This window comes from Eublepharis macularius, chromosome 1 (genome assembly GCF_028583425.1).
Source record: "Eublepharis macularius isolate TG4126 chromosome 1, MPM_Emac_v1.0, whole genome shotgun sequence".
In the NCBI taxonomy this organism is placed as follows: Eukaryota; Metazoa; Chordata; class Lepidosauria; order Squamata; family Eublepharidae; genus Eublepharis; species Eublepharis macularius.
In genome coordinates, this window is record NC_072790.1 from 119,593,688 (window position 1) to 119,619,114 (window position 25,427).

General features: G+C 41.4%; 1 protein-coding gene across 1 annotated transcript in view; it reads left to right on the forward strand.

The window, feature by feature from the left end:
* The first annotated feature begins 1,458 nt into the window (after positions 1 to 1,458).
* The window catches only part of ARFGEF3 (ARFGEF family member 3), a 130,464-nt gene continuing 106,495 nt past the window's right edge, over positions 1,459 to 25,427 (forward strand). Inside the window, exons 1-2 of the mRNA XM_054983266.1 lie at positions 1,459 to 1,548; positions 4,656 to 4,707. Of these exons, the coding sequence (XP_054839241.1) occupies positions 1,464 to 1,548; positions 4,656 to 4,707 (137 nt within the window). The 5' untranslated portion in view covers positions 1,459 to 1,463. The remainder of the gene's footprint in view (positions 1,549 to 4,655; positions 4,708 to 25,427) is intronic.

Here is a 25,427-nt window from a genome sequence, read left to right on the forward strand (position 1 = left end):
CACAATAATTCAATGAAATTATGTTGTTCAATCCAATTCCCCAACCTATCTAAAAATCTGATGCAGTCCCTAGAACGATATCTAGTAAATTAATAGGGCAGTAATTTGACAGTGAACAGTCTCCCATCCATAAATCAAAAGTCTGTGAGCACTGAAGTAGATAAACAGCAAAACTGGGGGCCCTCATCAGATACAGTGCCAAGTAGAAAGAAGTTTCTGATGAAACTTCTATTTGACCTCTGAAATGCAGTTTGTTGTAGCAACTTCTTTACCTAGGATGAAGTGACTGTGGACCATTGTTCTATGTCTCTTATCTGGTAGCTTTTAAGTAGCTGCTTATTTACTTCATTTACATCTCACCTTTCTTCTCACTGGGGGTCCGAAGTGGCTTAAATCATTCTCTTTTCCTCCATTTTTCCTCAAAGCAACCCTGTGATGTAAATTAGATTGAAAATGTGTAACTGGCCCAAGTAAACTCTCCATTCAAAATTGCTGTTTGACTTGAAAGCCGCCGCCCCCCCCCCCCCCCCGCCCTTCAAGAGCGAATACCTAACAGAATACCTAATGTAAGTGCTAGAATTGACTATGTTCTGTTTCAGCAATTCTTTAACCCCATATTGGATCCTTGCTAATGTAAGGACATTTACAAAATGTCTTTGTAAATTTGTTCATTTACCCTATGACATTGTTACGGAAATGTTCTTGACACTGTATGAAAATGCCTGCCCTTGTCCTTGCCGCTAATTGTACTGATCTCACACTGTGTAATCCGCCTTGAGTCTCAGTGAGAAAGGCAGAATAAATAGGTTTGAAACCTTAGCAAGCTTCCCTTCCTCCCTTTAGGAGCAGGTACTGACTGAAAGTCCTACTCCTTATCAGGACTGGATTTTCCAGACAAGAGGGTCTCTACAGCGTTCCTTCCCTCCGCGTGACAGGAAAAAGATTTCAGAGCAAAGGACAGCCTTTGCAGGCTGGAATATTAGAAAATAGACACTGCCTTCGTTTTGTCATCCCTCGGGCCCCATTTCGCCCTGTTTCCCCCTCTTCTCCTGGGAGTTGGTGGCTTTCTGGGTCTAATCTCTGCAAGCGAGTCTGATCCGCCCAAGCTCCCTCGCCAGCACCGGCGGAACCCTTCCAGTCCCTCCCTCCGGCTGGTGGAGCTATGCCGCTAGGTGCGTGGCAGCCTAGCCGCCACTACGGCGCAGGAACCTGTCGCTGCTCGATCCGATCGGCTCGGCTCAACCGAGGACTGGCGGAGGCAGGAGGAGCCCCGAATGACGTGTCCTCGTCATGGAGCTTAGCATGATTCATCAGCAGCGGCAAGAAGGGCTGCTGGAGGCAGGATGCTGCGCACAGCCTCCGCGTAGAGGTCGGCAGAGGGGCTGAGGCGCCGCCGCCCCCTCCCCGCCTTGGACCGGCATCGTCGCTTTTCTTCGGCATCTCAGCCCCCGGAAAAAGGGAAGATGGAAGAGATCCTCAGGAAGCTGCAGAAGGAGGCGTCGGGTAACAAGTACAAAGCCATCAAGGAGAGCTGCACCTGGGCCAGCGGTAAGGAAGTGGGCGGGCAAGGGGGGACATCTCCCGACCGGAGTGCATAATATTCTGGCGCCAGAAGGCAGCCCCTTTCCCCCTCTGGCTAGATGAGCACGGCGGATGCCCCCCCCCGGCCCCCGTCTCTCTCTTCCCTCCTAGTGATTTCGAATCGGAGAAACATTCATTCCCTTTAAACGACTAACCCGGGCAAAGGAAGTGTGGACAGAAGCGGCGGGTTTATTTGAAGGCCCCTTGCGGCTTTTGTTTGTGCGTGCTTTGAGTCCTGCTTGTCCTAATTGGCTGGCGTTTGGTTGCTGCTGGCCTTCAGCCTAAGGTCAGTCAGGGGAAGAGCCAAGCTGTTTCTAGATGTAGCAATATTCTTTGAAAGCTCTCCCCTTCCTCCCAGGCTTTTCCGTTCCTCAGAGAAACCGGTGAATCTGGCTGTTCCAGCTGTAATAAGGTTTTGCTGTAAACATTTTTCTTGCATTCTGCTGAAAGATCTATTTTCAACAGTTCCTGCCACCTTTGCTCTTCCATGTGTAAAATGAAGTTGGAAAGTGATTGCGGGGGGGGGGGGGCATTATTATTACATTATTACAGCGAATATTAGGATCTGGATCTGGCGCCCTGTTGTGATGTTTGATTGAACTGGTCGGCAGTAGCTGACCGCTGACCTGAGTAGAGTAAATCTGCTAATACAAAACTGTGTGTCTGTAGGCAATTAATTTTTAAACGCAGTCTAATGACATAGTGAGGGCAGCTAAGTTACGATTTCAGTGCTGCTGTGGAGAAAGACTTAATTGCTTCTCACTTATGAATACCAATTTCTATTTTGAAAATAAAAATAAAATAAAAGTAGAGTTTATTTATGATGTATTACCAGGTCATGTGGAAGGGGCATCTAATTGAAGAGAGTCAAACAGAACAGAAATGAAAGAAAATATAGCCAGAGCCACCTTTCTGCTAGCAAATATTTTCTTCAAGTAAAGCTAAAACGTCTGATGCCATTTAAAAGTGTAGATTGCCATGTGCCGCTTCGCTGTATTTTGTAACTGAACTTGGTTAACATTTCCACTAGTTAATACTCTTGTTAATATGGATGTACACACACACGCTTGCTCACTTGTTCCTAATTACTCTTCCTCTCTCTGTGTATAATATGTATGCTGTATAAGCTTGCTCTCAAGCATTGTATATGTTTTGTTCAGTCTGGTTTAGAGAAGGGTTTTATTTTTAATTTTCAGGAAGTTGCAGATCTTCATAGGCTGTAGTCCTGTAAATAGGGGGGCACAATCTAGTGCAAGTCTAAGGATATTTAAATCCAGTTGATTTCATAAGGCAATGCCTCTCTACCAAAATCAATGGTAATTAAAAGTCTTTATTTTAGGGGAGATCATACCTAGGTGTTAGTGATTTTTATTGTTTCAAGACTTGGGTGTGCTGTCACCATGAAGTCACTAGAATTGTAACAAGCACAAATCTTCATAAAGAAGAGGAACTGGTGCTTGTCAGAAAGCTAGGAAAGGGTGCTTTTCAGACAGGCATTTATTTATTTATTTATTTATTTATATTGATGCCTTGCTTTTCTCCGCAATAGGAGCCAAAGCAGCTTACAACATCCCCCTTTTCTCCATTTTACCCTCACGATAACCCCATGAGGGAGGCTAGGCTGAGAGAGTAACTGACCCAAGGTCACCCAGCAAACTTCCATGGCAGTAGAGGTTCTCCTCGGTTTAGCCTCATATTGCATCCATGATCCTAGACTAGCTGGAGACTGTCTCTTACCTTAACAAAGGTGAAAATGAGCTTCCCCAAAAAGAGCAACCAATTCCTTTCAATGCCAATAAAAATAGTTCCTTTAAAACTGTTTTCTTATATCACATTTAATGCCTGTCCTATCTTGAAACAATGGAATATTCTGTTCAGAAAACATGCTTGAACACAAAGGTTTTAGATTATGGAGGGGTGGCATTTTTAGATGTTGCTGCTGTGAGATTGTTTTAGATTTTTGGATGTCACTGTAAAAGAAAACAAAGGAAAGTAACACAAAAGGCTAGCTTGGTTTGTGCATAGCAACATCTGATATGTTGAGCTTAGACTATCCCATGCATTTTCATCGGGGGTTTTTTTTTTGCAAAGGTTTAAAAAATCCACAGAAATCCAATACTGAGCGGAAGAAATGCTGAAACAGAGCATAAGCAATTCAATGACTGACAAATTAATAAAACATGGCAATTACCCAGTAGGATCATACTTATAGCAGTAGTAGTTGAGACTATGGTCCATCAGTATTTACAGCAATAGTAATAAAGTCTGTGTTCCTTCCCCATCCTTTTACTGATGGATCTCTTGAGACTGCTTTCTTACAGTACAATCCTCTCATCTGACCAAAAAGCCCTCTTGAACAATTTGGTTTTGCATCATTTACAGAAGGCCAGGAGATTGGGAGCTTTCCTAACCTCCTCGGGCAGACCATTCCATAAAGGGGGGGCCGCCACAGAGAAAGTACGTGTATGAGCAGTGTTTGATTTTGCCCATGTACAAGAGATCATAGCATTGTTCTCTACGTTTAATTAGTCTAGAATAACTATAATTGCCTGTGTTTCTAAAATCAGTCGTAGCGTGAATTCAAGTTTTTACGTTGTCTATAAACGTTCATTGAATACCCTCATTTTAGCTGAGCACTGTAATAGTGAGTATGGCAAGATGGTTTGGTCAGGATAGTAACTAGACATTTCTGTACCGTAAGCATTAAAAATTGTGCATGTACTCATTTGGAACAAAAATAACAGTTACAGTTGTTTGTCAGCTTGGTTGGCTGTGAGTTTGTTTATGGGGTTCACCTCAAAGTGCTAGTATTAACCTCTCAGGTCCTATAGGATCTGGGCCCAGGATTCTTAAGGAACTGTTCACTGTCACGTGAACTGACTTTTATGTGGAGATTATCCTTCAAGCTCCTTCTCCTTGCGTTTATACCATACGAGATTTAGTGGGAGGACAGCTTCTTCAATGTTGGCACCAGAATTGTGGAATGCCTTTTCCTAAGTCTTTTTGTACTATTCCTGTAGAATGTTCCCATCCTGATAGCCCTCTACAATTATTCTTCTCTCTTTTCCATACAGAAACTTTAGAATCTTCAGAGGCTGCTACCAAGATCCCTCCATATCAGCTCAGGTAAGAAATATATATGGTCATGTAGCAGATATAAGCAAAGTTAGACAGGTATCAAACATAGCTGCTCTGTGGGAGAGTTGCCTTGATATATGAAAAGCCTAGAAGCATTTGGGGGGTGGGGTGGGGGGAGGATTAGAATATATTTTTTTCCTATGGAGGAACTGTAAAAATTGGGGGAAATCTCCAATGAAATATATTCTCCTTTTGAATGAATAAAATGGTTTTTAAAACAAGGGTTTTGTAAAAAGGTGTAGTATGGGAAGTTTATGTTAGAAAATGTCAAGTCGACGCCTGCAACAAAATGTTACAGGTTTGTTTTTGTTTTTTGCTTACCCCTCATATACCTCTAGAAATTGTAAAACAAGAAATGGAACATTTAAACTTTACAATCCTGGGTGTGAGTGAACTAATGTGGACCAATTCAGTCAGAAAACTACAAAGTGTTCTACCGCAGAAATGACAAACAAAATAAATGGGGTTGCCCCACTACAGATGCTGAAGAGGTAGAAATTAAAAGCTTTTATGCAAGTATCCAAGAAGAAATTGATCACACACCTAAACAAGACATGCTGATAATCATAGGTGACTGGAATGCAAAAGTAGGAGACAAAGCAGAATCAAACACTATCGGTAAATTTGGACTAGGATCACGAAATGAAACAGGAGAGTGACTCATAGAATTTTGTGAAGCCGGTAACCTGTTCATTGCTAACATGTGCTTCAGGCAACCAAAAAGACAATTGTATATGTGGAAATCACTGGGCGGCCAATACAGGAACCAAATAGATTATATAATTGGAAGCAGAAGATGGAGAAGCTCTATTCTCTCTGCTAAAACAAGACCAGGAGCTGATTGTGGTACAGATCATGAGTCGCTAATATCAAAAATTAGAATAAAGATGAAGAGAAACTCTAAAAGAGTCATAGTGCCAAAATATAATGTAAATAATATTCCTGAAGAATTTAAAGACCATGTAAAGGAACAGATTTGCAATACTAACAGAGCAATCCTAAACAGAGTTACTCCAGTCTAAGCCCATTGAAATTAATGGGCTTTGACTGAAGTAACTCTGTTTTGGACAGATCATGAACCAGAAGAACTATGGGCTGAAGCCAGAGATATTATCCAGGGAGAATGTGCAAAGACTACTCCTGTAGCCAAAAGAAAGGAGAAGCCTAAATGGATGTCCGAGGAAACTGTTAAAATTGCTAAAGACAGATGAGAAGCAAAAGCAAAAAGTGACAGAGACAAATCTATTATAAAAACCAGTGCAAAGAAATAAAAGACAGCAAAAAAGGAAGTACAGGAAGAGCCAGGAAATAAAACAGAAATTCAAACCATGGCTCAGGATGCTGAAAAATCAACATGGAAATATAGTATCTGATCAGGACAAAATAAAGGAAATACGGAAATAATATACTGAAGAACTATATAGAAGAGATGGAAGGATAACAGATACCTTTAAAGAATTTTTTGATGAAGAACCAGAAATCTTAAAAGTGAAATGAAAGCTACACTCAAAGCACTTGGGAGAAACAAAGCACCTGAAGTAGAAGGAATACCAATAGCTATTTCAATCTACAGAAACTAAGTCCATCAAATCTTAACAAGAATCTGTCAGCAAATAGGGAAAACAAAATAATGGCCCACAGACTGGAAATGCTCAGTCTACATTCCAATTACAAAAAAGGGGGATGCCAGAGAATGCAGTTACTAATGGACTATTGCGTTAATTTCCCATGCAAGCAAAGGGATATTCAAAATTTACAGCAAAAACTCTTACCATATATGCAACGAGAAATGCCAGATGTTCAAGCTGGATTCAAAACAGGAAGAGGCACTAGTGATCACATTGCAAATTTATGATGACTAATGGAACATATAAGGAAATTTTAGAAAATAATCAGCCTGTGTTTTATAGATCACAGCAAAGCTTTTGACTGTGTGGATCATGAAAAGCTATGGATGGTGTTAAAAGAAATGGGGGTGCCACAACATCTGGTTGTTTTGATGCACAACCTGTACTCTGGACCAGAGGATACTGTTAGGATAGAAAATGGCAAAACAGAATGGCTTCCACTTGCCAAAGGTTCAACCCCTATGCAGAGTATATCATAAGGAAAGCTGGACTAGATTCAGAAGGTGGATTGAAAATTGGTGGGAGGAACATACACAGTCTGTGATATGTAGATGACATCACATTACTGGCAGAAAATAGTGAAGACTTGAAACAACTACTGGTTAACATTAAAGGAGAAAGCTCCAAAGCAGGATTGGTGTCCTGGGCCAGCCTGGGCTCAGTAATAGCGAGGACTCCTCAGGAGAAGAGGTTTCAGCAGAGTCTGGGAAGCAGAAGCTGCTGGTTGATTAGAATTCACAGCCAGCAGCTCAGGCAGAGCCACCAAAACCTCACCACTCTGACACGATAGGTGAAACTAAGCCAGTCATTTGCAGCCCTCCAGGATTGCCCACACCCTTAGAGTGCTGCAGATGGAGGCAAAAACTAGAGTTATAGGAAAGAAGCCACATTAGACGCCTCCTGGCCCAGTGCCAGCTGCTTGCTGATAGCAACAGTGAGTAGCTGCAGGATAACGCCCAAGCAGCTGGCTACAGACATGACCCTTCAGCACTGGGATATAAAACCAGCCAAGAGGAACTGTTGGGCGTGGAAGCAACATGTCGGAATTCCTCTGTCATTGTGACCGCTACACAAGACCCTGCCTGGTTTCCTGTGACTCTCTGGAATATGCCTTGACTTTTCCTATATTATGCTCTTAGACCTGCCGGTTACTGACCTTTGGACCTCCAGAACTTGCTATTTGGATAAACCCTCAACTCTTGACTCTGTGCCCCGACCTCGGAACAGACTTTGACCACTCTGCTTGGGCTGGCACCTTGGCCCGGCTCACAACAATTACAGCTGAACATCAAGAAGTAAAAAGTAATGACTACTGAGGAATTACACAATTTTAAAGTAGACAATGAGGAAATTGAAGTTGTTCAAGGTTTTCTATTCCTTGGCTCAATAATCAACCAAGTAATCAGAAGAATGAGACTTGGAAGAGCAGCAATGAGGGAACTAGAAAAAATCCTTAAAGATAAGGATGTCTCTCTAGGGACCAGGATCAAGGTATTCCAGACTATGATATTCTCCATTACTATGTATGGATGTGAAAGTTGGACAATGGAGAAAGCTGACAGGAAAAAATTGACTAATTTGAAATGTGGTGCTGGAGGAAAGTTTTGCGGATACCACGGATAGCCAAAAAGACCAATAAGTGGGTTCTAGATCACATCAAGCCTGAATTCTCCGTAGAAACTAAAATGACAAAACTGAGACTACCATACTTTGGTCACATCATGAGAAGATAAGATTCTCTGGAAAAGTCAATAATGCTAGGAAAAATTGGACATAGGAAGATCCAAAATGAGATGGCTTGACTCAATAAAAGAAGTCACATCCTGCAGTTTGGAAGATCTGAGCAAGTCTATTAATGATAAGATGTTTTGGAAGTCTTTTATTCATAGGGTCACCATAGTTTGGAGGCGACTTGACAGCACATAACACATACACACTCTCACTCACACACATACACCCGTCTCAGTTTTTCCTTTCCCCACAACATATGTCTACCCACCTCCACCTCCATATTGGCTCCCTACCCTATTCAAGACCTTCTACTTCACCCTTCCTAATTCTCTCCATCCCCTGCCTTCTTGTTCCTCCTCACACTATAGCATTATTCTTCCTTCCATAGTGTTACCATTTTACAGTATCCTCCTTTTACCAACACATACCATTCTCCAGCTCTTGCCTCCCCTCCATTCTTTTCCTTACAACCATCTTGTCACCTTTCCCTGCCCATGCTCGTCTTAACCCCCCTCCCCGCCCTAGACCATTAATTTCTTCTATTTACCCCTGAAATGTTTGTCCTCTCTGATTTTTTTACAACCCCTCAGACAACCCCCCCCTCCCCAGCCAACTGTGTAGCAAGCTAACCCAGCACTCCCAATTCCCCTTTCTTTCTATAGTTTCTCCACACATCTCTGTCTCTGAGTTGCTGTGTCTATGGCTGCTTAGATAGCCCACAGGTCTGAGAGTAGGAAGGAGTTATTCAGATACCTGAAGAAAGCTTTTACTCTTGAAAGCTTATCCTCTGAAAATCTTGTTGGTCTCAAAGGTGCCACTGGACTCAAATCCTGCTGTTCTGCTGCAGACAAACATGGCCACCCACCTAAAGCAGGGTCAGTCTTCGCTAGTAATTGAATGGGAGACCACCAGTGAAGACAAGGGTTGCAGAGGCAGGCAATGGCAAACCATCTCTGTTAGTCTCTTGCCATGAAAATCCTACCAGAGGTCTCCATAAGTCCGCTATGACTTGACTGCACTCCCTACCACCATTGGAGAGTTTACAGTTAAAAAGATGGGAAAATGCATGAAAACATCTGAAGGATTACAAAATAAAGGCTACAACATATGTAAGAAAAAAGGAATGGCAGGTGTGGAGACAGTCTCTATATCTAGTATCCTAAATTGTCTCATGACTGTGCAGGTGTCATGGGAGGAGATGCTTGGGGCTTTGTTTTTCACTCTTATTTAGTTCATTTTTGCAAGCATAATGTTATGCCAAAAGCTGGGGATTGGGCTGAGGGCACCCAAGTCATTGAATAGGTCACGTTCTTCCTCTGGTATGACCACATTACTACACTGGTATGAATGCCTCAGTGTGGTTCACATTGTTACAGCATGGGTAGGGCTACACCAACGTATCTGCATTACACTGGTGTGGGACTTAATTGCTGTCCAAAGCAGTTTGTACATGTTGTACATTGTTAAAAACTCAGCAAGGAAAGAAGAGGTCAGCAGTGAAACGAAGTCTGAGTTAGCCATGTATCATTGTTTTAATCTTACTATATGGAAAGAACATTTTGCTTTGTGTTCCAATCATGACACCCACTGTGGAGTCAGGGAACAACTTGTGTCTTGGGAGACTACGTAGAGAGGACAGAAATAATAGAAGGATGAAGGCTAAAGGAGCTGCATCAGCAGGCATGGGCCACAAGCAACAGACTTGGCATAGATTCTCTCGTCTCTGTTTCCTTTCAGGACTCATGCATTCACCATTGGGCATTCAGGAAATAATACATTGTGGTTACTGCAGGTACTGGTTATGATGAGCTCTCCTTGGATTATATTATAAATATCATGTAATCAACCTCATTGACAGTGTTAGTATTATTAGGGTTTCTGAGATAGTATATGTGAAGCGCTAAAGAGGTACATAAATGCTAAGTATTTATTCAGTAAAATTATGTGCAGGAGTTCTTCTTGGGTGCAGGTGGTTAAGTCTCTGTTTTAATAACTCCTCACAATAAAGAAGTCCTCTCCACATGTAGAAAATTAGTACATCTATTCTCCTTGATGTGTTTGTCCTCTGTATGCATGGAATTCTTAATTAGGAGGAAGAATTTAATAAGGCAATCACCCCCTGCAGACTAGTGATGCAGTGCGGAACAGACTATGTATATCACATGATTTTACTGAACATGTTCTTCAGCTCTCTGTTTTTGATGTGGGGGCACTGGGATCAGCAGAGAGCATTCATGCAGCAGCCATATTTTGCTAGTATGCCGTCACGGTTGGCGAGGCATCGTGCTATTCCTGACGATATCAAACCATTCTGTTGTATTTTGTACTCAATGTGGTGGTGCCACTCTTTTTACTTGCCTCAGAGAAATGGCTAATTAGAAGGCTGCCTTGGAAATAAATATATCTTGTGACGGGTGCTTTTGTTTATCTTCTAAAGATGAAACTCTGTACATATACTGAGAATAAGATCTCTGTTATTACTTCTGAGTAAACAGTTAGGATTGCACTTTAGCAAAAAATACTTGGGGAGCACAGAAAAGATTGAACTAATCTTTCACAGTAGATTTGCTCCACAAACAGCGCTGTGTGTTTTCTCTTCTGTTTGAAATGTGACAATTAGCATATACAAACAAATAATTTTAAAAATGTTTATGCAAACTGTAAAATAATATCTGCAGATATGCTTTATTATGTTAATATTGGTGCTGACATCTTAGATATGCTGTGAATCTGCATGGATGTTAAAAACTTGCAAACCTTAGGCATTGATAAAGAAGATTTGGCTGATGAGTATACAAAAGCATGTAGAAGTACAGCTTTACAGGCATCAGACTGCAAAAAACCATATGTATGCAATGCTAATCATTTAATTCTTTGTGTGGCTATTTAGTAACACTATTTCACAGTCTCACTGTTACAAGCATCCATGCTTTCTCTTTTCACACATTCTGTACTACATCTTCCTGTGTTTCTTTTTATTGTAAAGTTTTGTTCTTGGTTGATTAGGGTTTTGTTTTGTGTTTTTTACTAAATCGACTCCTCCCTCTGCAATTGAAATTTCCTGAGGGTGTTGACATTTCTGCTTTTGTTTGATTGACTTTGGATTTTATAGTCATATGCTAGATAGTGATACTCACTGAAATGCTGGGTATTTGAAACACAGCTTTCCATGTAGCAAACTCTGTAATACTGAAAAGCAGTAACAGCTTACAAATTCTCTAGACGTTTCTCTTAGAATTTCATTTTAAAAAATGGATGAAATTCTAACATTAAAAAAATCTGGAGTAAGATAGTTTCCTCATACAACAGGTTTTCTTGATAACTACCACAAATATAGCTCGTCAAATATTTGTAATTTGTTTTTGTTCTGATATTTTCCCTATAATTTAATCTATTCAACTGCCCACTGAATGACTGATATGATGGCAGGTTTTAAGATAATAAACCAAAACTATACAGGTTTTTTTAACATTAAACTTTGCACACTGTTTCATGATAATTTTGATTGGTCTAGAAATGAATGATTATACAGCCTTTATTTTTGGAATTTTTGTGGATGCATGGCTTGACTACATTCTCTATAACATAAACTTTGTATTTAGTGATTGTAAAACTATTTCACAATTCAACTTTTTTTCCTCCTCCACCTAAACAGAGATATTCATTTTTTGCTGTCATTTCAGTTCATTTCCTTCAATCTTAATAGAGGTTTTTCAATGAAACAACAAAAAAATCAGCTGTTGTGCTAATAAATGAAGTCTTTCAAAATGTGTTGTGTATCTAAAGGTATTGTATATTTAATTGAGATTGTTTGGTCCTCTTATATAAGTGAAATCCTAAGCAGAGTTACTCCAGTCTAAGCCAATTGAAATCAATGGATGTCCTATAGTTTTGGAGAGCAGCTGAAGTTTAGTAGATACTGCTTTTGTTCTGAGGCAATAAACCTACCTAATTTCTTTCTACTACCAGGTCTAGCAGAATGGCAAATTCAGTTTTGACCATTAGTCTTATATGTGATTTAATAGCTCCCAGATCTTTCTATGGTTATTTACTAAGAACTGTAATCGGTGAACTCTGAACCTATGCCTACAAATTATGTAAAAAATGTGAGGGGCACAATGGGTTGGGGGCCCAATTGGAGGTTATTATTAATCGATCATTGAGCTCCGAGGTTTTCCCTGGAGTGTTGAATGAAGCTGTGGTGAGGACTCTCATAAAAAAAACATCTTTGGACCCCACCGATCCATCCAATTACTGATCAGTCTCAAACTTCCCGTTTCTTGGGAAGGTGATTGAGCGGGCAGTGGCAGAACAGCTGCAGGTTTTTTTGAAGGATTCTTCCATCCTGGACCCATTCCAATCCGGCTTCTGCCCGGGGCACGGGATGGAGACAGTACTGGTCGTTCTCACGAACGAGCCTCACAGACATCTGGATTGAGGTGGTTCGACACTGCTGATTTTGTTGGATCTTTCAGCAGTGTTTGACATGGTTGACTATGAACTGTTGACCCACCGCCTCGCCGATGTGGAGATCCGAGGGACTGCCTTGCAGTGGCTCGTCTCCTTTCACCACAATTAGGGACAGAGGGTGGCGCTTGGGGAGAGCTTATCCGTCCTGCAGGGGGGAATACTCTCCCCTTTGTTATTCAACGTATATGCACCCCCTTGCCCAGTTGGTGTGAAGTTTTGGACTGGGCTGTCACCAATATGGGGATGACACCTAGTTGTATCTGTTGATGGGTGGCCAGCCTGACTCTGCCGCTAATGTCCTAGTGAGAGCTTCGGAGGCTGCAGCTGGATAGGTAAAGCAGAGCCAGCTGAAGTTGAACCCTGCAAAGATGGAGGTCGTGTACTTGGGCTGGGGGTTGCCAGATTTGGGAATCCGACTCCCGGACTTTGATGGGGTGCTATTAGTGCCTGTCTCATTGGTCCAGAGTCTCATAGTGATATTGGATTCCTCCCTATCGATGGAGGCCAAGGTCACGGCAATTGCCCAGTTTGCATTCTTTCCTCTTCGACAGGCCAGGCAGCTTGTGCCCTGTCTTGTCGACCCATGACCTAACTACAGTGATCCATGCAATGGTCACCTCCAGAATAGACTACAGTAACTTGCTCTATGCAGGGCTTCCCTCAGGCTTGACCTGGAAGTTACAGCAGGTCCAGAATGCTTCTGCACGTGTCCTGATAGGCATACCATACAGGGCTCATATCACTCCAATCCTGCAGCAGCTGCACTGGCTCCCCGTGGAGTTCTGGATCAAGTTCAAGGTTTTGGTTTTAACCTTTAAAGCCCTAAACGGACTGGGACCACCATATCTGCAGGACCGCCTCTCCCATATGTTCCCCAGAGAGCACTAAGATCAGCAAATGAGAACCTACTGGTGGCCCCTGGCCCCAGGGAGGCTCAACCAGGGCTAGGGCTTTTTCAGTCCTGGCCCCAACATGGTGGAATTCTCTGTCGGAGGACACCCGGGCTTGCCAAAACCTCATATCTTTTTAGCGGGCCTGTAAGACAGAGATGTTCCACCAGGCATATGGTTGAGGCCAGTCTTTGATTGTTTTAGGAGCCTCCCTACCAGCCTCCTGCCAAGGGGGCAACGAAAACATCTGCCCCCCAACAAGCACAGTCACTGGAAAATTATTAACTATGACCCCCACCTCCCTCTTTTGTTAACATTATGACTAGGGAAATTGGAGTGGGCTGCCATCTGAGATGTTGTTCCATATGTATTTTCTGGTTTTTGGATTTTAATTGTATTTATGTTTTAATGTGTACTGAGCATTTTATTGTACCCCGCCCTGAGCCTGTTCATGGGGAGGGCAGGCTAAAAATAAATAAATAAATACATACATACATAAATCCAAATATTTAAATCATTATGAAGCAAAACTAGGTATACTAACAAAAAAACCTTCTTGAAAATTTTGTGGATGTCATTTAGTTGAAGGTAGAACTATTGGCTACCTAAATCCACTTTGAAAAAGTAGTTTCCAGGTAATGAAACAAAATTACTTTCTGAGACATTTTCCCAATTTACCTAATAGTCTAAAGGAAGGAACTATGCATTTTCCTTAATTGTACAACAACACCCAGTGCAAGATTAAGAGCTTGATAAATAATAGTAATAATAATAATAAACAGTTTTGATATTTATCAAATAAGAGGCTATAAATTTATTGTGCCTTAGGCTTTTTCACACAGCCTTTCTAAATCATTTTGGCTGTTGTTTGCTAAGGGTTTTTTTTTTTTTACTTCTTCAGACAAAGTTGCTTGTGTTCCATTTGCAATGTAGGGTATAGAAAAGTAAGTCTCTAGCCCCTTTCATTGCAAAGATATGCCTTTCCCCTTATATCTCTGCAAGGAAAGGGGCTAGAAACTAACTTTTTAAAATGAAAGCTACTGTACCTATCAGTGCAATGCAATAGCTCTATAGTGATATTTTTGTGCTGATATTTTTAAAAAATTATAAAAGCCCTAGTAATAAAAGTAATAAAAAAATTATAAAAGCCCGAATAACCGAATTAAAATGGAAATATGAAAGGGTATTTGTTGATGTCATAATTTCTCATTTTGCCTATCTGCTTTGTTTCCCATCATTTTTCAACGGGCTGACGTTCCTCACATCTCCCTTTTGTTCAAGGTGGCTTAAGAACAGACAACAGCAATTGCATTGTGCACGCCAAGCAGATGACATTTTGTAGTCTAGTGTCACTATGTTTAGGCTAAGGTTTAGACTGAGGGTGTTTAGCTTGTGGGTAAGAATTGCTACAACTACAGTAAAACCAGAAGTGAACCCGAAAGATATTGGATAAGCTATGTGTAAACCGAGCATTGCTTATAGTCCAGAAACATTAAAAGGTGGTAGTGAGGCTGCACCTTCTAAAGTCACCCTGATGTTACTTTTGGCTTTCTTTCCCGTCTCAGCAGCCCCATTTGGGAGTTGCTGAGTGTGCTCAGCCATTATACTGAGTGGTGTTAAATCAAAATGTGATTGATAATACAGGCAAAGGGCTAAGCGAAGAGCAGAGGAATAGTACCATAAAACTGATGATCAGTATGCTGCCCAAAGTAATTGTATCCAACCCCCATTTTATAGGCAGATTTATCTTGCTTCTTTGGCTAGGTACGCGCACACAAAAACCTTTGTGTTTGCATTTTAGGTGGTATTGAATGGATCTGTGTCCAGTTTGAATACTGTTAAACTTGCTGCTGCAAATGAAATTTCTTTTTATATTATGTTGACACGTAGAAATCAAAATGAACCACAATTTGTGCAACCTTAAAGGTTAAGTCCTTTTCGTGCTGCCTTTGTAAACCGTTTTTGCTACACTTTGAAATGTCTGTGGTGGTTCTGAAAGTGCCGCCTTTTTATTTTCCTACCCATTTCTAGGACATGCTTTTCCATTTTTTAAAAACTGATGCAGTATCACAGTATATACTTACTGATATATATACAGTATAAACTGATGCAGTATTGGTATATCGCAAAAGTTGGAACTTTTTTTTTTTAATGGACAGCATGCTTCACATAAGGTTCATAAACAGATGTAAATACTGTTTGAAACTTTGCCTGCTTTGTGCTTCTTCTCTGCTTCTTTGCAGAGAGAATCCCTTTATTACATAGTGGGCAGGTGGCTGCAAGGCCGTCAGCCAGGGTGGATTTGATTTAAATCAAACTGATTTAAATCACGATTTAAATCACGATTTAAATTACTGGTCATTAAGGCTTGATTTAAATCATAGTTTTCTACTTAAAGACTAATTCTTGCTGGTATAACTTTAATATGCAAGTAGATGCCTGCCTTACCGATAGGTAAAGGAACTTCATTAAAGTATTCCCAAATTGGGTCTCTTTTACGGCCTGCTGCCATTATAGGTTTTTTCCGCCAAGGAAAGAATGTGATAAACCTCAGGTCATACACACAAAAGATCCAAAGACTTGTGCAGTATTGTGCTCAAAAAGTTTCACTTTCATTTTGTACTGCTTGCCCCTCCCTCCTCATACTTAGTTTCTTCTTATGCAGATCTATTCCACTCCAAACAATCAGAAAAATATTGTTTCTATTCACTGAACTTCTTGAAACTTAGCACTGGAGGGGTTGATTCTGTCTTCATAGTTTTGTAGAACAATAGGATTAAGGTCTTTTTCTCAACTCTGTTCATGTTATAACATTTTTGCTGTGAAGAAGAGGCATGTGATCTCTGCTGAGCTGACACAAATTCAGTTTTGAGAACTGCAAAACCAAGCATCTGTGATAATACCTTGTAGGCAGAGAAAGTGCCCAATAATCTTACAAAAACCTCTGGAAGAGCATGACATTGTGAATGGATTAATGGAATTTATTTACCAAAAAAATTAAACATATACAGCCTTATTCTACATTAAAAACTAATCTTTATTTCATGATGGAATAACCTTTGGATGGTAATATATTTTCCTCAAAAAGCATTTTATTTTAAAAAAATCCGATTTAAATAAAAAAAATCCAATTTAAATTTAAAAAATCCGATTTTTTTTATTTTTTTAAAAAAATCATTTTTTTTATCTACCCTGCCGTCAGCAATAAAAGGTAGTTTCTGAGTTCAGGTGTCCTAATGAGTAAATGAGCTGCAAACCTTGTTTGTTGCCATCTCAAAAAGTCCAGTTTGTTGGGATGCTTGCATACTGATACCACAGTTACTTGGGGTTGACCAATCAGTGGTTTGCAGATGGTTTATTGTAGTATCTGAATGCAGCCTAAGTCTCTGATGTCACAATCCTAAATCCATGGGATGAAACTAGTTTTTTGGAAGGTGTACACCAAGGGAGGACTGAGGGTGATGAGCAAGGTGGACTGCTCCTAAGTCCCCTTGTCACAGTCACTGCTTTCCCTACAAAACTTCTTGCCTCTAGATTGGAAGATGAGAGTCAGCTCATACCTTTTGTGGGGTCTTATTTGGCTCTGAGTTTCCACTTTCCTGTCCCTGTGCTTTGTCATACTTAACCCATCATACTTTCAGGTATTGTCACATATTCTATCTTTGCTATTTTTATCTTTTTTTCCATTTGTTATTCATCTGATTTTTAGCAGGTACATTGCATTTTTAATGTTCCTTTTGACTGTGTTGTTGTGCTGCTGTCTGGGTACATTGTGTCTTTGTTATTGAAGGATTAAAAAAACTGGGTCTAATTATGTTTGACTTGCAGGCAGATAATAGACTTCCAGAGCTATAGACTAAGCCAATATGAATGGTTTTGTTTGGTTTGTTCTATACTGTTGATAACTAACTGTAGTTTATTCATAGCCACTTTCAGTGCAAAATCAGTAATACCTCTCAAAGCAACTTAGATTCTCATATAAGTAGCCCAGAAAAATGGCATGCAGTTTGTCTGCAGTTGTTCTTGAGTTATTATTATCTATTCTAGAGTATATAGCTAGAGGCAAAATCGCTCTAAATATATTCTGCTGCATTTTAACTGGAATAGACAGTAATTACAAAAATCTCCAGGTGATCAATACAATATATAAATGACTGGAGCTTGATACCAAAACAGGTTTATAGTTAGACACATCTACCTGAGGAAACACGGGGAAGTAGTTGTGAATTTCCTGCATTGTGCAGGGGGTTGGACTAGATGACCCTGGAGGTCCCTTCCAATGCTACAATTCTATAAGAAGAAAGCATTTGTACTTGTAAGCAATCTTGCCCCATGCATAACTGAGAAATTTAGGGGTTTTTTTTTCTCCTGTATGCATAATGGCCAATTCAGGTGTTGCGTTCAGTGTAGAAGTATTGATTTCAACTGTGGTATCTGCCTGACCATTCAGCTTTATAATTCCTGTCCTTTCCTAAAACAGATTATTGTATTTGAATACATGTGACATGGTATAGTTAATGTGTTGCTTTCTGTATTAAGTGAGGTGGAGGGGTGTATGAGAGCCCACATCAGATTGAGGGGTCTCCCTAGAGAATGATCTTCAACCTTTCCAGACTTGGGATTCACCTTCAACCTCCCGGCAGCAGAGTGGGACCCACTGAACTTCAGCACATGACAGGAAGTCACATGACATCACAATCATGACAGTAAGATGAGCCAGTTTCTCTGAACCTGCCCTACATCTGTTATTTTATTTTTAATTTGTATCTCAATTTTCTCCCTGGCAGGGATACAAAGTGACTTGTCACATTGTTCTCCCCTCCTCCACCTTATCTTCATATTAGCAACCCTGTAAAATAGATTAGATTGAGAGACTGTGATGTGCCCAAGTTCACTCAGCATCAGCAAGCTTCCATGGTAGAACATTCTAACCACTATGTCACAGTGGCTTTCTGTTGTAAAAAGGAATCCTGCAGATGAATGATGTCATCTGTCTGTGCTGCAGCTACTCTAATCATTTACACAAGGGGAAGCAGTAGGCATGCTAGCCTTCTATCTACAAGTGTGCAGTAGCAGCAGGTCTGTCCAAAAAACAGCAAAAAGTAGCAGCTTTGTATGGGTGCTCATGATGCAGCATGTCAGGGCTCACCACCGCCCCTGCTAGGCAGGGCACTGCACCATCCGGTCCTGGTGTCAAAGGGGGGCTAGGGATTCTGCGGGACCCTGCTCTGTGGAAGGAGGGGCAGTATACATCACCCAGACTCCCTCTCAATCTACTCGCTGGCCCATTCAACCTGGGCCATTCACCCTCTTTGATCTCTACCATCAGTTCCTCTTTCAGCTCTCCCCTGGGTCTCCTCTCTTGCATTCCCCCACTCCATAACTCCTACTCAAACCACCACCCCAGAGCTCTTCCCAGCCATTCTTTATAGGGCTTCCTTTCCCCGCCCTCCTTCCAGCCTTGTTCTGGGCTGCCCCAAGTAGTTGCAGCTGGGGTAGCTGATCTGGCTCTGTTGACCAGCAACAGCTGTGTCTTGTTGCCTGGCTGTCAAGCCTCCCTGACTCTGCTGATTGCCGAAGGCAGGCACAGCCCCTTGGCTGGCTGCCCAGCTCCTCCCCCAGAATGCCTGTGGCAGCTCCACCTGGAGTTGCTTTGCTCCTGGCACTCCCTGAACCTGGCTATTGCCCTCTAGCTGGTGTATAGGCTGGGGCATGGCTCTGAGATGTTGGGGCTGCTTCTCCTCATCAGGTAAGGGTTCTGCTTGGGCAGCTGCTGGGTCCCTATTTCTACTGTCCTTGCCTTCTCCCTCTACTTTGCCCAGCCCCCTGCCTTCCCCCTGGAGGGTGGGGCTAGCTGGCCTTGCCCTGCCCCTTCTAGCCTCCTGGGGCCTTGGACCTTTGCCCCTTTTCCCTGGCATAGGCAGGTTCTGGCTCTGATGGCTGGCCGGGGCAGCAGGGCCACTGTCTCCCGGCTGTCTCCCATTGCTTCCTCCTGGCGAGGCCTGGGGCTGTGCCTCAGACCCCTGACAGGGCCCTAGAACAGACAACCAGAGTTGCTCTGTAGAATTTTACAAGGTGAAAATTTTTATGTGGTAGCACTAGCCTAAGCTGGTAACTTTTTTCATCCTACCTGCTTTGAATCACCATCTCAGTACTAGACTACTTAAAATGTTACTTTCTGCATAAGTCACAATACTCTTATACATTAAATTTAAACTTGATATACCTTTGATCATACCTTAGGGAGTAATATTGCATTTTCCCATCAAGCAAAACACTGTATTTTTTGTACACCATTTGGTACCTTTCATCAGTCTTGTGATCACCATGTAGCATTCCTTTTTTGTCAGTGTCACAGACCCTTGTTCTTATACCATGGCTATGGACCCTCATAAAAACCTGTTGTTATCTTGAAGACAAATTCTTCCTGTTGCCTTTCAGCTCTGCAATAGAAGCAACCCTACAAATAGCACAACCTGTACCCCCATATTCACATGTATTTTACCTTGTAAAAGCCTTTGGTGAAATTTTTAGAAAATTTCATTTAATTATTTGTTGACTGCTCTGGAGAAAAAATCTAGACAAGTTTGAAGACAAGAAAAGTTGTCTTACTGCCCTTCCCTTACTTGTTGTCATATAAAAGGGATTCACAGAAGCCCTGTGCAAAACTAAAATGGGAGCGGGATCCACTTTGACCATGCAGTTAAACTGGATATAATATATGGCCAAAGAGTGTTGTGCTGCATACTTTCCCTCTCTGCTGTATGGGACTTTGAAGATAGCCAGAAGTGTTTAACGTTCTACCATTGTTGTCAGAAGATGGGATATAATTTGTGCCAATTCTCATTTCCATATCAATTTTAATGCAGAACTTGAATCAATGAGCTATTATCATTCTCTTCATGTGTAAAGTCTTTTACGCTAAAATGAGGTAACTGAACTTTCATTTTATTATCTAATTCTCTTAGTCATTGGTTCTTTCTCTTTGACCTTGCAAGCCTTCTAGGTTTTAGCTGACATGTCATGAAGTCTCATCCTTACTGACAGCTTCTCAGACATAGAAGCTAAAAGTAAGGAACGGAGCCAGTTTCAAACAGAAGAAGTGGAAATTTCAGCGCTAAGCACTGGTGGCATTTACGTTTTAATAACTTCTCTGGCAGTTTTGTCCAGGAATACTTCAAACTCTGGCTGTTCAGATCACACAGTCTGTGCAAAAGCTACTTGAGGAAGATGCTTCAGGAAGATGACACAAACAGTTCCTTTCCTAATCATAAAGCTGCAGTAAGCAGAATTAGTATTATTTCTTGTTTTAAAAATAAAAATTGTTTGTCTCACACTGTCCAGCATAAATGTTATGAGAACACTTTCATCCAAAGGATTATCTAATTTCACTGATGATATGTAGGTACTTCATCAAGATTTCTACATAGATATTTAACAATGCAGGTGTACAGGTATACGTTGTCTGATTACCATGCATGGCACAAGAAAGAGTAGAGCTATCCTTATTCTGCATTGGATTGTATCTAGTTGTTCAGAGGTGTTCTGGGCTGTATCTTACAGGCCTTTTCAAGAAAGGTGAGAAAGTTCCAAGTATAGCTAGTTTACTAATATCAGACAGAGAACATTATGCCTGGACTGCTATATTCAATAATATTGTTGTAGTAGTAGTTGTGTTGTCCTTAAATCAATAGACTATCATCTCTCCAGGATAGTATATATCTTGATTGGCTTCTTAATGGTCTTGGACTTTGATGTCTTATCCCAGCTCCTAAATATACATGTGACCAGTTCTAGTAGTCAACAGCACTAGTATAGATGTGCCAATGAGATCACATGCACAACTAATAATCACAGTAGTTGTTATCAATAGCTACACAAATAATGTGGAGCATTACGCACTTTAGCAGCAAGGATCACTGAAATACATTTCAAGACAACAATTCCTTTGCTTTCAAGACAAAGTAGAATTGGAGGGGGGGATGTGGTGTAGGTAAGAATGGTCCATAACAAAGCCAGGATCTCCATATGCTGCAATAGAACCTACCCATCCGCAAGGGTCATCTTTGGAGGCCCTGCTTCTAGTGCCCAGCGTTCTGAGATTAGGTGGGTTACAACCAAAGAGAGGGTCTTCTTGGTTGCAGCACTAAAACTCTGGAACTCTCTCCCAAATGGATTCATCTGTCCCCTTCTGTTGCCATCATCCATCAGTGGGTAAAGACTTTTTTGTTTCATTTGGCATTCCCTCAGTGATCCCTCCTCCTTGCTCAATATTTTAATAGTTTTTATGTCTTTTAGCCCTGGTTTTAATGATGTTGTTTGGTTTTTGTCAGTTTTAATGGTTTTAAAATCTGATGTTATTATATATGTTTTAATTTATTAGCTGCCTTGGTAGCCTTGTGAGGGCAGAAAGGAAGGATATAAACTTTGTAAAATAAGAATTGATGCAGCAGTTGTTGCAGTTTTAAATTAAAACTCTGGAATACAGAGCTAGCCAAATCAAAAGAGTCCAGTAGCACCTTTAAGACTAACCAACTTTATTGTAGCATAAGCTTTCGAGAATCACAATTCTCTTCGTCAGTTGCATCTGATGAAGAGAACTGTGATTCTTGAAAGCTTATGCTACAATAAAGTTGGTTAGTCTTAAAGGTGCTACTGGACTCTTGATTTTGCTACTACAGACTAACACGGCTAACTCCTCTGCATCTATGACCATGGAGAGCTAGCCAAGTAATCTTATTGGCCAGGTAATCACTGGTCCTCCCTCCATGGCTCACAATGAGACTCATTTGCAATTACCATTGAACAGAAGAGCCACATGACTACTGTATTGCTCTGTGTGTCATCCCACCAAACACACACATACAATAAGATATAGCTATTAATATTCAATATATAATTGTAATCTATTTACAAGATTACTTCTAAGCATGTAGGGTTGTCTCTCCCCACCACTGGTGAACCTTTGCAAGTCCTTGTGAGGGGAAGGGCTTCCTGCTCTGGCTTTCCTCTCTGTTCTCAGGATGAGGCAGAGCTTAGGCAAGAGAATTAGATTGCCACGGCGACTGGAGGCAAGCAACCTGATTCTGGAGAAAGGGGAGTCAAACTGCCATCACTCCACTGTGGTTAGCTCACTCTTTTCCTGAGATAAGAGTGCAGAGGCTGAAAAGAAAATAGGTTGGATAGGTTGGACACAGGGTGTTTTGTTATGGGGATAATGATAACATACTTTGTAGACCGCTCTGAGTGGGCATTAAGTTGTCCTGAAGGGCGGTATATAAATTGAATGTTGTTGTTGTTGTTATTCCTGGCAGCTCAGAGAGGTCCATGTCTTACTCATCTTCCAGTCCCCGTGGTAATGGTTGTTTCAAGTTGGGGACCACCTGCCAAACATAAGCCCTGCCTGTCAATTGCCTTGTTCACTTCCCTGGAATTTGGAGCAGGCGAGGAACAGTATACTCAGCTCAGAAGGCAACAAAGAGCTTTATGTGGCTCCCGAGCCGGAGTCTCATTGCTTCACAGACGATTGTGAGAAGCTGTCTTATGCCAAATTAAGCCATTGGTCTGTCCAGTTCAGTGCTATCTATTCTAATTGGCAGTGGCTCTCAAAACAGAAAAAGGCCTTTTCTAACACCTACTGCCTGAGGTAACTGGAAATGCCGGAGAATGGATTTGGGACTTTTTTTGCGCAAAATAGTCAGCTGTGGTCTTTGCCTCCCTGCCGAATTATGGTTTGATTATTTTTTAAAAATCACTAATAAGGTCTTGAAATGCAATGGCAAATCTTGCTATTAGATGCTGTTGTGGAAACAGAGAGGCTGTGGCAGCATTAATCACATTTTTAGCTTACTGTTTTTTCAAGAATAGGATGTTTAACTAATTGAATCAGTCCATGTTTTTAATCCATTTGGTTACAAGGTTATGTTTAGCTTCAGAGATTTGCTAAGAAATTTAATTTTTATCAGTTAAAGGCTATGACTACAGATGGAGGGTGTTCAGCTGAGATGCACAATAGGTTTGCAGTGAGCCATAAAGTCTTTACATGGCTTTCAGTGATAATGAATCTGGGTTGGTTTTATTGGAGTATGTCTGCTTCCTCTATGACTGAAAGTGAAGGGAAGTCTGAGTGCTTGCCAAATGACCCAAAATAGCAGGAGTGATTGGAATTTCTAAAGAATTCCTGCACTTATCTTAAAACACAGTAGATAAGACAAGTTGAAGCATTCTTACTCTTTTACACACATGCTCATGCTCATACACACACACAGAGGGAGAGGTGGGGGAGCTTGCAGTTTTTGCTTTTATACTTGTTAAAGTCTCTTGAAAACTTTGGTGGGCCACATGAGACTAGATAATGAATTCATAATTGTGCTCCAGAGTATTGTTGATGGATTCCATAAAGTCTAGGTATTCAAGCTTGCAACACAAACCAATTAAAGTTAGGTCAGGTGGCTGGGAGTAATCATTGTGGTAGAGAATCCAGACTTCCTGAAGCCTGTTCTTTTGGCCCCTGGCCATGTTATTTAAAAAGTAGGTTGATTCACACATTACAAACTTCTCATGTCCACCATGAGGTCCTTTGAATAGGACATGCACCTGGAGATCTCTACTAGGAACTTAATTTCCCTGCACATGTAAACCCAGTTTAGATTGGGACCATGGCACATGGAGAGAGGGAAGTTAAGCCTTCTTACCCATGTTGTTTTCCTGACCTGAGGCATACCTAGGGAGTAGGCTTGCCAACCACCAGGTGGCACCTGAAGTTCTCCTAGAATTACAAATAATTTCCAGACTACAGAGATCAGTTCCATTAGAGAAAATGGTAGCTGCAGATGCTCTATGGCATCTCTTCCCTGCTGAGCTCCCTCCCCTCCCCAAACTCCACCGTCCCCAGACTCCAACCGTAAATCTTCAGGATTTTCCCCACGCAGATTTGGCAGCCATACTGGGAAGTCAGTATTTGCCCTGTTGGGGAAATGTATGTGTTGCTATAAGTTCACATGACATTAATCTTCTGAAGTGGGGTAAATGATGGTCCCAAAACCATTTCAGGCCAGGAAACTACTGTAGAGGGAAAACATAAGCCCTCTCTCCCTGTATGACAGAGCACTACCTGAATTTGACTCTTGTGTGCCTGGCATTTGTATTTGAAGTATAATATTTGAAATAGATGTATGGTATCCACAAGGACTTTGTAATGCACGAATTGGCCCTGCTCTGTTACACTGAGTCAGAATCAAGACCCCTTCACATACCCACTCCACAGTGAATGCTGGTCACCCCATTATTTACTTAATTTGTGGCATTTTTCTCCTACACTAATTTCAGGGAGTTCCAGGCATCATATATGATGTTCCCCTTCTCCGTTTAATCTGCTCATATCCTGTGTTGTCGGTTAGGCTGAAAGTGTTTGACTGGCCCAACATCAAAAAGTGAGCTTCATGGCTGAGTGGAGATTTTCTGGTATGATGCAGAAACTACTGGTTGCACTAGGGGCCCATTCACTAAAAATTGTTCCCAAACTTAGTATTTGGAGCAATTTCTAGTGAATTGTGCCCTAGCATGACTTGTAGCTTCTGTGTCATGCTGGAAAATGACATCATTTCCCAGCATGATGCAGAAGTGTACATGTGCTTTGAGTGCATGCCTTCCCCCCCGCCAGTGCCTTTCCCTTTACCAGTCAGGTGAGCAGCAGTGGGGACATAGAAGCTGGGGATCCCCCATCCTCGGTAAAATGGCAGCCCTGATTAGGTGCCTCAGTGAAATTTCTAGGTGCTATGGTGACATGGCACCTGGAATTTGTCAAGCTGTATAATAGATGCTTAGGGGGATCTCTCAAGCATAAAAATGCCATGTGCTGCATTTGATAGCAGTTGATCTTTGGTTACCTGATCATGCCATCCCAGTTGCTAAATTGTATGACTGTTCCCTCAACCAGCCTTCAGTTTTCCCTATGTGTAGGTGCTCTAGTCATGCATGTTCTGTAAAC